Here is a 14,064-nt window from a genome sequence, read left to right as displayed (position 1 = left end):
TAATTCTGAAGCCTGCAACTTTAGGACGGCGTGTTTTAGGGCTCTCTGATGGGTGCTGGTGGGCTACAGCCAGCTGAGCTGGTCATAGATTCCGGCCGTGAGAGTTTTGATCAGGCGACGTTCAATTAAACAAGATCAAGCTTAGGAACTCTAAACTCTTGCCTCTTTCTTAAGTGTCCACTTAAGAAGTTTGATTTCGTTGATTTCGGTTTTTTTTTTAATAATTCAAGAGCTCTTCGAACTTATTAATTCTGGAGATGACCGCCGACCTTGAGGGTAAGAATTAGAGTTATAAATGAATTGAATTTTCATGAATAAATTTGATGTTTGACTTAAGAAAAATTTATTTATGTTCGTTCAATATCAATAAGATTTATTAAATAAACAAACTTAAATAACTCGTTAAACTAAATAAATAAATTTGAATATATATGTATTCAACTCGTTAGTATTTATAAATAATATTCATGAACTATGTTTATTTATAAAATTTTTATCAATATGACAAATAAATAAAGAAATTAAATAAATAAAGAAGTTTGAATTATCAAATTTAATAATCAATCCAACAAATATAAATTTTAAATAATCAAATAAGTTTAAATTGAGAACTCTATAACATCTAATCGAATAACTAATGTTAAGTTAAGCTTGAATTAAAATATCAAGTGAAGAATTAAGCTTAAAATCATAAAATAAATCAAGTGAAAATTGAACAATAATCATTTTAAAATTTTAATTTATTTGAAACTGAACTTAGTCTAACTCGATTACTTAATAAAATTAGTCTCGACATCCAAATTTCATTAGACTTGACTTATCGACGCCCGCCCTAGCAAGAATTAATCATCTTTTTAGCTAGCCAGTGTATGTCTTTTCGGCACTTTGGCATTTTGATCGATATCTACACACTTTCAGGTTCACAGGCTATAAAATAAATGCTTCGTCATAGTTTGAACAAACTTCTCGACTCTCCGGGCTGTTTGTTCTGTTCTTCTCTCCCTCAACGATGGCACAGCAGCACCTTCAGCCCTGGGACTGGGAGTCGCCTATGAATTTCCACTATCAGTATCAGCGTCTCTGCCGTGGTGAGGAGCTCAGGGAGTTCATGTTCGAAAAGCCTCTGACGCCGAGCGACGTTGGCAAACTCAACAGGCTGGTCATCCCGAAGCAGCACGCGGAGAAGTACTTCCCCCTGGACGAAGCCTCCGGCGAGAAAGGCCTTCTGCTTAGCTTCGAAGACGAGTTGGGGAAGGTGTGGCAGTTCCGGTACTCCTACTGGACCAGTAGCCAGAGCTACGTGCTCACCAAGGGATGGAGCCGCTTCGTTAAGGAAAAGAGGTTGGACGCCGGCGATGTCGTCCTCTTCGAGCGTCCACGGTTCGACGGCGAGCGTCTCTACATCGGATGCAGGCATCGGGGGGCGCCGCCGGCGGCGGCCGCGGCCGCGGTGCCGTGGAACACACCCTACTACGCGTCGAGTAGCTCGGTGCACCAAGACTCTTCCTTTCATGCAGGTAATTCCCACTCGATCGTAGCTTTGAATTCTTAATCGCTCGAGTTTAAGATTGCGTCCGTTTGCAGGAGAGCAAAGGGCTGAAATCGTAGCGGACAAGAGCACTGAGACGACAGCGGCACCGGCGAACTCAAAGAGGTTGAGGCTGTTCGGTGTAAATTTAGATTACACTTGTTAATTAGTTGTTCCTAATTAATTCCGGTGAGTTAAGTTGAAGGAAGTGGATCTAGCTAGGAGGAGAGGGAGGAAATCCACGCCCCTCTCAAAAATGACATTTTGATTGTCAAAAAGGAGAAGGAAGAAGAGATCCCTGGTTTACTTTTACGGGCAATCTCTGCTTTAATTTCATTTCTTTTTGTGTACATGAAGTTTCAAGATCCATCAGATTGGAAGGAAAAAAAAAACAGAGATGGGCGGCACTGACTCTCACGCTCTCGTTAATTTGTATCTTTTGTTTTCCCTTCTTGGATTCCAAGGAGAAAGATCTACAGAATCTGATGAGACTTTCTCCGATGCCCTTCGCTCGTATCTTCTCCTTCTTTATCATCTTCCATCCCTGCGTCCTTGATGGTCCCTATGAGATGTCGTGTCGAGAAGAGAATGAACTACAGTGACATTTCAACCAAACAAAAAAAGCAAAATATTTGTATGGAAATAAAGCTGCTTTCTTCCCCAGTCATTTGCAGCGTGTGCAAGGGCACGAGATAAGACAGCTCCAGATCTCCATGTGTATCGCAAGACTTTAATGGCTTATCTATAAGGATGAAAATTAGCCGAATCGAATCCAACAATATTAGGTTAAAATTCGACTAGTTTAAGTTATATTCGAGTTCAAATTCAACTCGAGTTCGAATCAAACTTTTATCACAAGGTTCGAGTTCGACTTATTTTGAAATTACCAAACTCAAGAATAGTTCAAGTTCGATTCGTTATTAGCTCGTTTATCATAATTAACGAACTTAACTCGTTAAGCGAGCTTGGGCTCATTTTAGAACTCGTTTTTTTGCTCATTTTAGAGCTTATTTTATAGGTTTGTTAAGCGAGTTTGAAAATTCATTTGAATAAATATTCAACAAACTTAGCAACTAAAATAATATAAATTCAACATATCATTGAACATCTCAAACTACTACATTAAACTTCCAAACTCAATACATCATTAAATATGTTTGCGTGCCCTTTAATCGAGCCGAGCTCGAGCTCTAATTCACCAGCTGCCTATAAACGAACATGTTCTCGAGCCCTTTAAAGGAGCCGAGCTCAAGCCCAAGCCCGTGAGCCTATAAACAAACATGTTCGCGAGCTCATGAGCTAAATGTCCTTAAGCTCGAGCTCAACTTGATAAGATAAACGAACGAATTCGAATGAGCATTTTACTGAATTGAGGTCCGAATAGCTCGTGAATCGTTTGATTGATTTACATCCCTACTTATCTATCTTAATGTTATTAAATTTAAATTTATATGTCTTTATTTTATTAAATCTAAAATCTTTGATTTCTGACTTTTTCTCGTCCGTATTCAAATTTAATTTACTCATTGATATATTTGGATCCCTTCTTAAGTCGGAAAAGAATGAGAAATTTTAAGTAGATGGTGCTAAGTGATCCTATGTATCAATAAAGAAAAATAAAGAGAAGAAAACGTTAGCAATCGGGTTAGGAAGGGGTCCCTGATACAGGCACTCCGACGCTCAAGTCAAATAGATGGTGGAGAGAAAAAGAATGCAATGAACATTAGAAAGGAACAGTGGACTCTGAGTATATAATGTTGTGTAACTACGTCTTTAAGAGAAAACCTCTTATATAGTGTCAATTTCCTCTGTGCATGAATATTAATGTATTTTCAAAAAATGACCGACCATTCTGACACTCTGACACCTTTTTAAAAATAGACCCACATCGTCTACGCTTTGTAGGGTAAAAGCTTCTATCATAAAACTGCTTATGGAATATTCTCCTGATTCCAAAAAAGAATATTAGATCATTGGGTTGATGAACCCTTAATATGCTTTGCTGGTAGGTCGATCGAATCCCCTCTGTCGTTCGATCAGACTTCATTTGTGGATGGGGTTGGGTCGGCTAAAGAATGATGACTCTCTTGAGGACTCAGCTTTTGCTTGGTCTTCTCCGCTCGACCAAAGAGTCTGGTCTGGTCAGGCCATATGCATATCATGTCCGATCGGACCGATGGTCTCATCGGCTAGACCACTTGGCCGAGACACATGACTCAGCTTTTGCTTTGAATGGCACTAATATAACTCGACGTTTCCTCAATCTTGAGGGACTCGGGATCCGATCAGACCAGTGGTCCGATCAGCTAGGTCACTCGACCGAGACATGTAATCGTGCTAACCCCAAGTATCGACTCCTCCTTAACTTTGAGCACCACGTCAGTCAACTTTCTTTAACTCCGCCTCCGATATTCGTCATATCACAAACCTCCCTTTCAAATCTAGTCGATGGAGGTTACAAGTCCGACTAACTAGACACTTGTATCTCCTGTTCACTGATCGGACGCCTGGTCCTTATTCCATTGCTCAGCTTGAGATGACATCACATTGATGCCTTGAAAACTGAGCGCGTCACTTACCATGAATATTTAGTATTATGAGCACGCTTTATATCTTAAACATGCTTACTGCCTCCCATCCCTAATAAATACGGCCCGTATCTTTCTACCACATGGTGCACGCCTGTGAGAAGAATATTTGAAATGACAGGTTACTATTGTGATTTGATGTACCCTTTGTTGGTTCAAATTCAATGATCCTGATTAATCTCCTCTCCTTTACTACCATAATCGGACGGCTGTAGGAGGCCTCCTAGGGTTTTTCAAGCTTATGACATTTGATACAACTCTTATCTTTTTGTACTCTCATCTTCTTCTTCTTCGCCTTCTTCCTAACCTTCCTTCACTGTCGCTGGCGACTGTTACCTTGCTGTAAACCTTAAAAACTCTAGGGGGGACTTCTATAGTCGTTCGATCATGGTAGTAAAGAAGAGAGGATTAATCAGGATCGTTGAATTTGAACCAGTAAAGGTCATATCAAATCTCAACAGTAGCCTGTCCTTTCAAGAATTCTTTTCGCATACGTACACTATGTGGTGGAAAAATACATACCGCATTTATTAAGGATGGGAGGCGGTAAACATGCTTATGATAAAATGCGTGTTCATCATATTAAGCATTAATAGTAAGTGACGTGCCGAATTTTCAAGGTGTCGGCGTGACGTTAGCTCAGGCCGAGCGATGGAATAAGGACCGAGCGCCCGATCAGAGAACGAGAGACACAAGAAACATAAGTGTCTAGTCAGTCAGGCTTGCACCCTCCTTTGACTAAACTTGAAGAGGAGACTTGTGATATAGCAAATATTGGGGCCCCCCGGAAGTAGGGTCAAAGTCAAGAAAGTTGACTGATGTGGCGCTCAAAGTCAAGGAGGGGTCGATACTCAAGGTTAACACTATTACATATCTTGACCTAGTGGTCTAGACGATCGGACCACTAGTTTGATCAGATCCCGAGTCCCTCAGGATCAACGAAATCTCAAGTAATATTAGCGACATTTAGAATTGAGCCATGTGTCTCGGCCAAGTGGTCTTATCGATCAGGCCGTCAGTCCGATCGGACATGATAGGCATATGGTCCGATTAGACTGGACTCTTTGGCCGAGTGGAGAAGGTTGAGCGAAAGTCAAGTCCTCGAGAGGTCATCATTCTTTAGTCGGCCCAACCCCATCTACAAGCTAAGTCCGATCGAATGACAAAAGGGACTCAGTCGATCTACCAGCAAAACATATTAAGGGTCCATCAACATAACGTTCTAATATTTTTTTTGACATTTTATGTAACGATTGTCAGAGAATCAGGGGAATATTCGCCGGACAGTTTTACGATGAAAGCTTTTATCCTGCAAAACATAGAAGAGGTGGGTCTATTTTTATAAAGGTGTTAGAGTGTCAGAATGATCGGTTCTTTTTTAGAAATATATTGATATTCGTACACAGAGGAAAATTGACACTATATAAGAGATCTCTTCCTAAAAGAACAGGTACACAATATTACACACTATCAAAACCTACTGTTCCTTTCTACTGTTCACTGTATTTTTTTCCTCTTGGCCACCTATTTAATTTGAGCGTCGGAATGCTTGTGTCAAGACTCCTCCCTGACTCAGTTGCTAATATTTTATTCTCTCTATTTTCCGTTGTTAACACATAAGATTGCTCAGCACCCTCTGCTTCTAGCTCAAAATCTTCTCACAATTAATAACAAAGTCACCTATTTAACACGCAATCTTCCTTGATTTTAGATAGGATCACGAAACTGTATCTTTCATCTGTTAAAATTTTCCTTCAACACTTTGTCCATAGGCTAGGAAGAAGAATATCGCTTGAGGAGAAAGAGAGGTAATTCTACTAGCTACCAATACATATAGTTAAATTTGAAATAATTTTATCCAATCTACTACCAACCCTTATATAAATTGGGTGTCCACGTTCCAAACATCTTGGAGTGCATTCAAAGCTTAACCTAAACCATTCGAAAACATGATTCTACCATGTGCAAAGTACACGATGCCTTCACTAGTTCATGTTACATTTCGGCCTCCCTTTCAATTGTAAAATAAAATTAACTCTACTTGAAAGAAGTTCCAACAAATGGTTGACCCAATCTCCAAGCGTGGCTAGCTATTACTTAACAACAAACATAGCACTTGGAAGGAAGGAAGGAAGAGATTCACAAGGTTAGACAGAAAGAAGCTAGGTTCCCACTAGCTTAACACTATTTGTCTCCCACTTTAATCCTTTAGTTAGATGCACTATGATCCAGGCCAGTCACTAGTGCACAGGAACGCTTTGTTCGATGTGACAATCTTGATGAGAATTGTACGAGCAGCAAGCTGTAAAGAGAAGAAAAAACAAGTAAAGAGTAAGATGAAAGCAGAGATGATAATCTAGATTAAGCCTTCAGGTCTCCATCAAGCTAATATATTAAGAACTCGAGCAATTACACTGGCACGCTTCTCTGCTTCTCCAAAGAAATCATTGAGTCTGTAATTTTTAAAGAGTAGGGATGTTGGAAGGAACCAAGAGACAGAATTGCATCACCAGAAAGTAGTCAAGATTCATCTGAATGAGGCTTTTCTAGTGTTATAGTTGATACAGTCATATCGGCCTAAAGATATCTCTGTCTGACTTAAATAAAGGAGCCATGGGAAGGGTAGATTCTTCTTCCAATAAAATTAATACGATGAATCTGTATATCCATCCACACAGGGCGTGAGTACTAACTACTACACTTGTAGATAAATATGACCATTAGAAAAAGTTACTTGACTATACAAGAATAAGGGTAATACAATACATAGAAATTTCTGATCAACCGTCAACGATCGTGTGAGCAAGCAGTACATAATGCACTCTTCATTCATTAATGATATAAACATACACAATTAGCAACAGGATATCACAAGAACTGGTTTCTGATCTTGACTGGCCGGTGGAAACGAAAGAATTTCCATCCCACATAGTGCATAGCAAAGTTTAGAAACCTTGACTGGCCGATATCAAGTTTTGCTTCAAACCAGAGAAGTTGCTGTGACAAAGACCTTGTTCATGCTGCTTCTCTAGTCGCTTGAATTTGCAATGCCTACCATTTTAAGCATGTTTCGATCTTCCTTGAATCTCTCAAGAACTGTACCTTTCAAGGCCTCAGGTTTTCCATTCTGTGGCACTTTTGCGATCACGCCCCAGCATTCAATAACTTCTGGATGTATCTTGCTCGTCTTTGATAGACAAGGACTGTTAAAAGTTGTGCAAGGAAAGGTGTGGCCCTGATCGAAATTTGCCGATAGAAAAAGGCCAAAGTGATTTGCCCGTCCTCCAAAGCCAATTCCATTAGGGATGCTGTCTGAGCTGAAATTGACAGCACACTGCCACATTAAGAAATCAAGTTTAGTGAATGGATACTTACAATCAAAAGCACCATCCATACAGCAGATAGATTTAGAAAAACGAGCATTAGATTTGAATTAGCTACATTATGATTCCAGGTAGTAGATTACATTATGCAATTCAAAGTACTTCCGAAGGTTGAAATTACATATATACATGCACTTTTATAAATGAATAGCTAATGAAATCCTGAAACAGCAGAACATAATTTAGTCAAAGATGAGAACATAAGATAATTTTTAACCAACTAAAAGTGAGTTTGATGAATCCTTGGGATGACTAACGATAGCCAAGAAGAAGAGTTACACCAATGTGAAATATTTATGAGAACTTTCATTCATAGAACCTTACCCATTGCAAATTGTTGTTTGCTCCGGTAGGACGAAAAATAGATGCTTTTGGATACAATTGGTAGAGAAAGCACTTCATATCACCATAAAAATCACTTTGCCGGTCCCATGGTTGAGAGGCATATCCCCCATACACAAAACCTTCATTATCCTTGATAATTAAAACAGTTGGCCCATCTCCATTTCTGCAGATTCACAAGACCATAAGCAATTAACTAACATAATCAGGTATTAACCATTTTTTAATGAGAAAAGAAAAACAAAGTGAAGAATGATACAAAGGTATGTTGAGAAAGTAAATAATATAATTAATAGAAATCAACCATCCATCAAAAATCATAGAACATATACATTAATATTGCACAATAATCTTGTAATACCAACCCATGGAATTATTGGTCCAACAGACACATTTAGGCATACTTGCAACGGAAGAGACACTCACGATAAATTGCCCAAAAAGGTTGAGAAACTAAGCCCATTAATTCCACTGTGATACAAAAGCTTCCAATCTTCTACCTCATCCTGTGAAAGAGCTCCTCCAATATGCCAAGCATATTCTTTCCTCAAAATTAGGATCTCAGCAGGTATATCTTCTGAATGGTGTAGAGTTGGAACTTGATAGCCTGGTCTTCCTGCAGAAAACAAAAAAATTTAGAATGTCAGTGGGAAAATGTAAGCTAGAAGAAACAGTTTAATAGTTTTCATAGAGTTTCAATATAGGAAACATATAAAATAACTCAGTATGATTAAGAATCCCTAGACAGAATGAGGGCTGCTTCAAATACATTGAAGTCACAAGTGTGAATATATATATAGGGATAAAAAGTAAACCTGAATCAGGTGGCATCAGCAAACTTCCAAGGAACTTCCTTGCTGATGGGACAAGGCTACACCAACTTCTAAAATCAGCTAACGACATACTTTCTACAGAGGATCCTTCAACTTTCTCAGAGAATTGTGCTGCATTAACAAACACTTTGAGAACATCCTGATGGGAGGTCAATCCAGTACCATCACTTTTGGGATAAAATAGGCACTCATTTACTGAGTTTATTACAGCTTCAATATCGGATCTGGAAAGTGAATTTAGTTCAAGGCATTCAATACATTCAGCTAAAACAAACTAGTCCCAAAATTGTGTCATGGACAAAAGAGTTCAACTATAGAAATTAATGAACTTAATAGACATCAGAATTTCATGGACATAAAAATCCACAAGAAGAAACCAATTGGCAAAGAGTAACACGCTTATCCTTTTCTTGACAATGAAATTAACCTCTTTTTCTTCACTATACATAAGTTGTTTAGCAATAAAAGAACACATACATACGATAACTAACAAGCAGTATATGACTATACCATCCTAACTTTGTCATTCCAGGATGCTTAAGTAAAAGCATAGGCAACTGTCTAACTTATTGCATATCATGGTGATGCTCTTTGGCAAATGGGCAAATGGCACTTGTTGGCAATTCCATGTTCATTGAAGAAAAATGTTATTTTTATCATAATCTTAGATATTGTATATAAGATGATTACAGATAGTTTGTTTCCCAACTAATACAAAGAAGGATACCTTTTATCTACATAGCCTGATTAATTCTCTAACAATTTCTCACTGAACACTAACATAACAGATACAAACAGAATATATGTTCACGGATTCTACAAAAGGATATATCTAATGTTCTTTTCTTACCTCATCACTTTTGTTTAAATGTAAATTAGACAATTATGTCCCTGATAGATGATAGTTCGAAGTTGCTGCTGAAGAATCTTTATTTCATGATACTTAAAGATCATCAAAATTTGTCAAACTTGAATCATTCTTTGGTTGACTTTATCAGCAGTACAAAAGATATATGAACATGGCAACATCCTACATTATAAGAGAACTATTTAGTATTTCCAGTCATCTTAACAGCTGAGCTAGATAGCAAATAGGAACAACCAGTTAGGTTGACATGATTAGACTACCCAAGTAATAACAGCTCTAGTGCCCAATAGGTAGCCAAGGAACTCATCTGCATATAGTGGTAGAAGTCTGTCCTATCACACAAGTTTAGTGAAATAGAAAATCTACTGCTACAACATGGCCGCAATCTGTTCAAACAATTACAGACCAAATGCAGTTATTTTCAGAGTTATGTTCCAGGGTTTTTTTTCCCTTCTCATGTAGTACCTAGATGAGAAAAGTACTGTTCATAGTCATTTTCAAACTCAATCACAGGAGTAAAAACTAGATTTTTGTACCTTCCCAAAATACCATCCCCTGTAACATCACATAGCTGGTAGATAAACTCCTCAATTTCATCTCGAGAACCTTTCTCATATATTGCCTGGTATAGGAATGGAAGGGAAACATTATAGATCATAAACTCGAACAACAAGCTGTAGAAAATACTAGGTTCAAACAAACTCATAGAAAGACACTGTTTTCAATCTTCATATCAACATGATGATCAAAAAGAAGTTCAAAAAGGCATGTCGAATGGAAAAAATGAGTGGTTTATATCTTGATAAATCATCAGAGCATGAAACATTAGTAAAGGAATTGGAGGCTACCAATGTAGAATAATGCCTTGCAATGCTGAAGTCAAATTATTACCCCATAGCTCTAGTTTATTATAATAGACAAAGACCCAACTTTTTAAATCAGCCGCATAAAGTTTATCCTACCATTAAACTTTCGTCCATAAATTCTATGTAAGATTATGCTGCTACTCAGTTCTATTCCATTGTTCTATAAGAAAAATACTTATTACACATATTTTAATGGAATCAAAACAGTAAAAATGCAACCACAAGTAGGAAAGGTAAACTATAGAACAACGCAAATTGGAACATAAACGAAGCATTGTGAAGGTAACTCAAAGACGGATAAGACTTTTGGATTTTGATTTCGGAAAAAAAAAACTTTAGGAAACAATATTGGTTAGTAGTAGTGCCATGCATAAAAAAAAGCTAACTTTCGTAACGACGAGATCCTCGAAAAGAAGCATGCCATCGTTCCGCTTCCGTGTCGCCAGCTGAAACAACTTGGTGCCTAGCAGGCCAGGAACTCGGAAATACGCCTATGAGTAAATCAAAATAATCCAAGTCAAAAAAAAAAAAAAAAAGAAAAAAAAAAGAGAAGGAAAGATCTAATTTTGGTTTTAGGGTTCGAAGGAAGAGAGAAGCGCGACCTGGAATACGGATTGAGAGACGAACTTGCCGTTGCTCCCGGATTGGGCGGCCAGAGACACGAAGATCGACTTCAGATCCTCTAGCTCCTGGGTGGTGAAAGCTCTGTGGGAATGCAACGAGAGAAAAGAATAAAGAAGACGGTGGGGAGAAGAGAAGGGAATAAAAGATAAGAGAAGAGGAGGCGGTAGCTGCTCACCGGATTGCCGTATCGAAGAGTGGATCGGCCGGCGGCGACTGCGCGTTGCCCATTTGATTCTTCTTCTTCTTCTTCTTCTTCCTTCAGGCGATTGGCTATTGTTCGACGCGTATCGAGCGGTTCGGTTGGGGAAATGGAACCCACAGCGGGTTTTTTTTTTAATTATCCTTGTGACACATCACTAAAATTGGATTATTAAATTATTTAAAAACAAATGAAAATAATAAATAATAATAATTACCACAAAATGTTTTCTTAAATTACTATTTTCACCCCTTAATTATTGTAATTAAGATTATTTCACTTAATAATTCTTTGTAATTATCAGTTAATTGTCACATCATTATTCTATTAGATAAATTACTAGTATTGAGGACTAAAATGCTAATAAATATAGAAAAACTCAATAAGAAAAGATTTTAAATTTTGAAAGAGATTTATTTTTAAAAGGCAAACTTTAAAAAGTAAAATATACCGTGCATTTTATTTGAAAGTACTCTTTCCTCACTTTTGTTTTGTTTTGTTTTTTGCTTTTTTTTACACTTCAAGATAATATAAAAAAACATACATCGCTTTAAAATGTAATCTTCCAAAATATAAATTTATTTAATTTTTATTATTTTACTATATAATATAAATATCAATCATCCTTTCTGAAAACTTAAGAGATAGTGTACTAATGATGATAGACGAATGGTTAACTGGAGCAAGATTTATTCTTTTTCGATGAAGCTTCCTTACGATCTTGCATGCACACCGATGATCCAACAGAAGATTAGTGACCAAACACCAAGGAAGGGATTAATATGATCATGGATGGAGGAAATCAAGAATAGTGCTCGTGCGAGAATAAATCTCAAATAATGTAGATTGTGTACCCTCCCCACGAAGAGGATTCCTTATTTTTTTATATCACCTTTCATAACCTCCTTGATTATGCGTGTGTAAGAGTTTGTTAGTTTGTTATGTAATGGTCATCTAAGGAATCTTTTATCTACCTACAAATATACCTTTTCTTTGTCGTTTATGACTTAGATGAAGCCATTATTAAAATATGTTGTCATAAATGATTGCCTAATAGGAAACAAGATAATCTCTTAATACGGTCCCAAAAGAATATTCCCCAACAATTATGACAGGTTCGTAAAATGTTATTTGTTGCTTATCTGCTGAATATGTCTCGACCGACTAATAAGGTTGGTTGTCCATATATCTATCCTTATATGAAGTTGCTTTGTTATGCATTAGATGTTATCATAAATCCGGTCAGAGAATCATATGATACGTTAAGCATGCTAGAACTCTGCTTAGGCAACCACCTGATAAACTATGTGTACTGAAAATTCATTCGGCAGTTAGTATGCAACTAAGTTTCTTAATTCCGAACGGCTTCATGGTCGATCATACATGAAGAGCTTTATGAAATTAACTACCTCGAACTCAGCCAACCTTTAATCTAGCCCGGTATGTATAGAAAAACTTATAAGACCACAAGTCTTAAGCCCAACCGACCTATCATTTGTCCAAACGTACCCAAAAATCCTTATGAGGACAAGTGTTTTAGGCCCGGCCGATATTTCATCTGGTCGGGTGCACATGGGGATTTATAATATCAAGTGCTTTAAGCCTGACCGGTATGTAAACCAGACAAGCGTACATGGAGAGTTATGGGGCTAAGTACTTTAGGTTCAGTCGGTATTGTTGGATTGTAAAGTTTTTGGGGGGGCGGTGAATAGCGATCGTCAAAAATTCGTTATCAACTAAGCAGCGGAAACAGAAAGTTAAACACAACGCTAACAAAACCAATTTTGCTTGGTTCGGAGCCTTCGTCGGCTCCTACTCCAAGGCCTGCACGTGAAACTGTTTTCGTTGGGTAATCACTAATAATTCACAAAAGTATTACACGATTTAGTACAAGAATTATGAAAAGAATACCGACAATAAGGAAGAAGAAATTAAGTCGCAGGTTGTCGGAGGAGCTTCGTAGCATCGCAGGAACAGTGTGCAACAGAACAATCGTAGAAGGAAGTTGTGTCTCTTTACTCTAGGTGGAGAGCTCCTTATATAGGTAGCTCCGGGCGCCCGGATCCCTTCCGAGCGCCTGGATCGTGACATCGACCCGACCAATCAGCACACTCCACGTTGCGACGAGATAAACTTTTACATTCCGGGCGCCCGAACCCCTTTTTCCAACAAAAGCTTTTTCTACAAGAAAAAGATTAGTCCGAGACAATAAACATTATACTATCCTACAAAACAAACGTTAGCACAAATATAATAGAAACAGAGTAGTAATTAAATTCTGTTTCCTTGAGACCAGAATCTAGTCAGGATCTCAACTTAAATTTTCGAAATAAATCTAAGTTGCATCGACGCCTATTGTTCCCTCAAACGGGGAACGCGTCTTCACCAAGTCACTCCCCTCTAGTGACTTACCTTAACTTACTGTTTTGCCAGACATTCGTTCAGCCCATCAACCTATCTAAGCTTCGTGCCAGCTTTCCGGTCGGCCCGTTGACCTAGCTGGACTTCCTGCCAGATATCTGGGTAGCCCGTCGACCTATCTGGACTTCGTATCATCTATCTGGTCAACCCGTTGACTTAGCTAGATTTCTTGTCAGATATTCGGTCGACCTATCTCGACTTCTCCTGCACACTCAGTTAGATCGTTAGATCACAACAAACCTAACTTAATTTACTTTGTCATTCATCAAAACCTGAATTAGACCATTAGTGCTAACTACACCAACAATCTCCCCCTTTTTGATGCAATGATAACCTGGGTTAAGTTAGGAAAAAATATGTAAAAATAATTAGACATATGATATGATTTTAGACTGTTTTTGGTGTTTTGTCT

The 14,064-nt window shown here is 38.0% G+C and overlaps 2 protein-coding genes across 2 annotated transcripts; one reads left to right on the top strand and one right to left on the bottom strand.

The window, feature by feature from the left end:
- The first annotated feature begins 896 nt into the window (after positions 1-896).
- LOC122024546 (B3 domain-containing protein Os11g0156000-like) lies at positions 897-1,965 on the top strand. The gene is made up of 2 exons (XM_042583201.1): positions 897-1,517; positions 1,585-1,965. The coding sequence occupies exons 1-2, from the start codon at positions 1,010-1,012 to the stop codon at positions 1,692-1,694; spliced, it is 618 nt and encodes a 205-aa protein (XP_042439135.1). The 5' UTR covers positions 897-1,009; the 3' UTR covers positions 1,695-1,965.
- Positions 1,966-6,817: 4,852 nt separating this feature from the next.
- LOC122024264 (MTOR-associated protein MEAK7-like) lies at positions 6,818-11,345 on the bottom strand. Its single transcript, XM_042582841.1, has 8 exons — positions 11,208-11,345; positions 11,011-11,113; positions 10,795-10,899; positions 10,079-10,164; positions 8,657-8,898; positions 8,268-8,457; positions 7,824-8,007; positions 6,818-7,450 (listed from the first exon to the last, which is right to left on the bottom strand). The coding sequence occupies exons 1-8, from the start codon at positions 11,258-11,260 to the stop codon at positions 7,145-7,147; spliced, it is 1,269 nt and encodes a 422-aa protein (XP_042438775.1). The 5' UTR covers positions 11,261-11,345; the 3' UTR covers positions 6,818-7,144.
- Positions 11,346-14,064: the final 2,719 nt, after the last annotated feature.

This window comes from Zingiber officinale, chromosome 9B (assembly GCF_018446385.1).
Source record: "Zingiber officinale cultivar Zhangliang chromosome 9B, Zo_v1.1, whole genome shotgun sequence".
NCBI classification, from domain to species: Eukaryota; Viridiplantae; Streptophyta; class Magnoliopsida; order Zingiberales; family Zingiberaceae; genus Zingiber; species Zingiber officinale.
The sequence above is the reverse complement of the archived record's forward strand: the minus strand, read 5'-3'. Positions and strand labels throughout refer to the sequence as shown.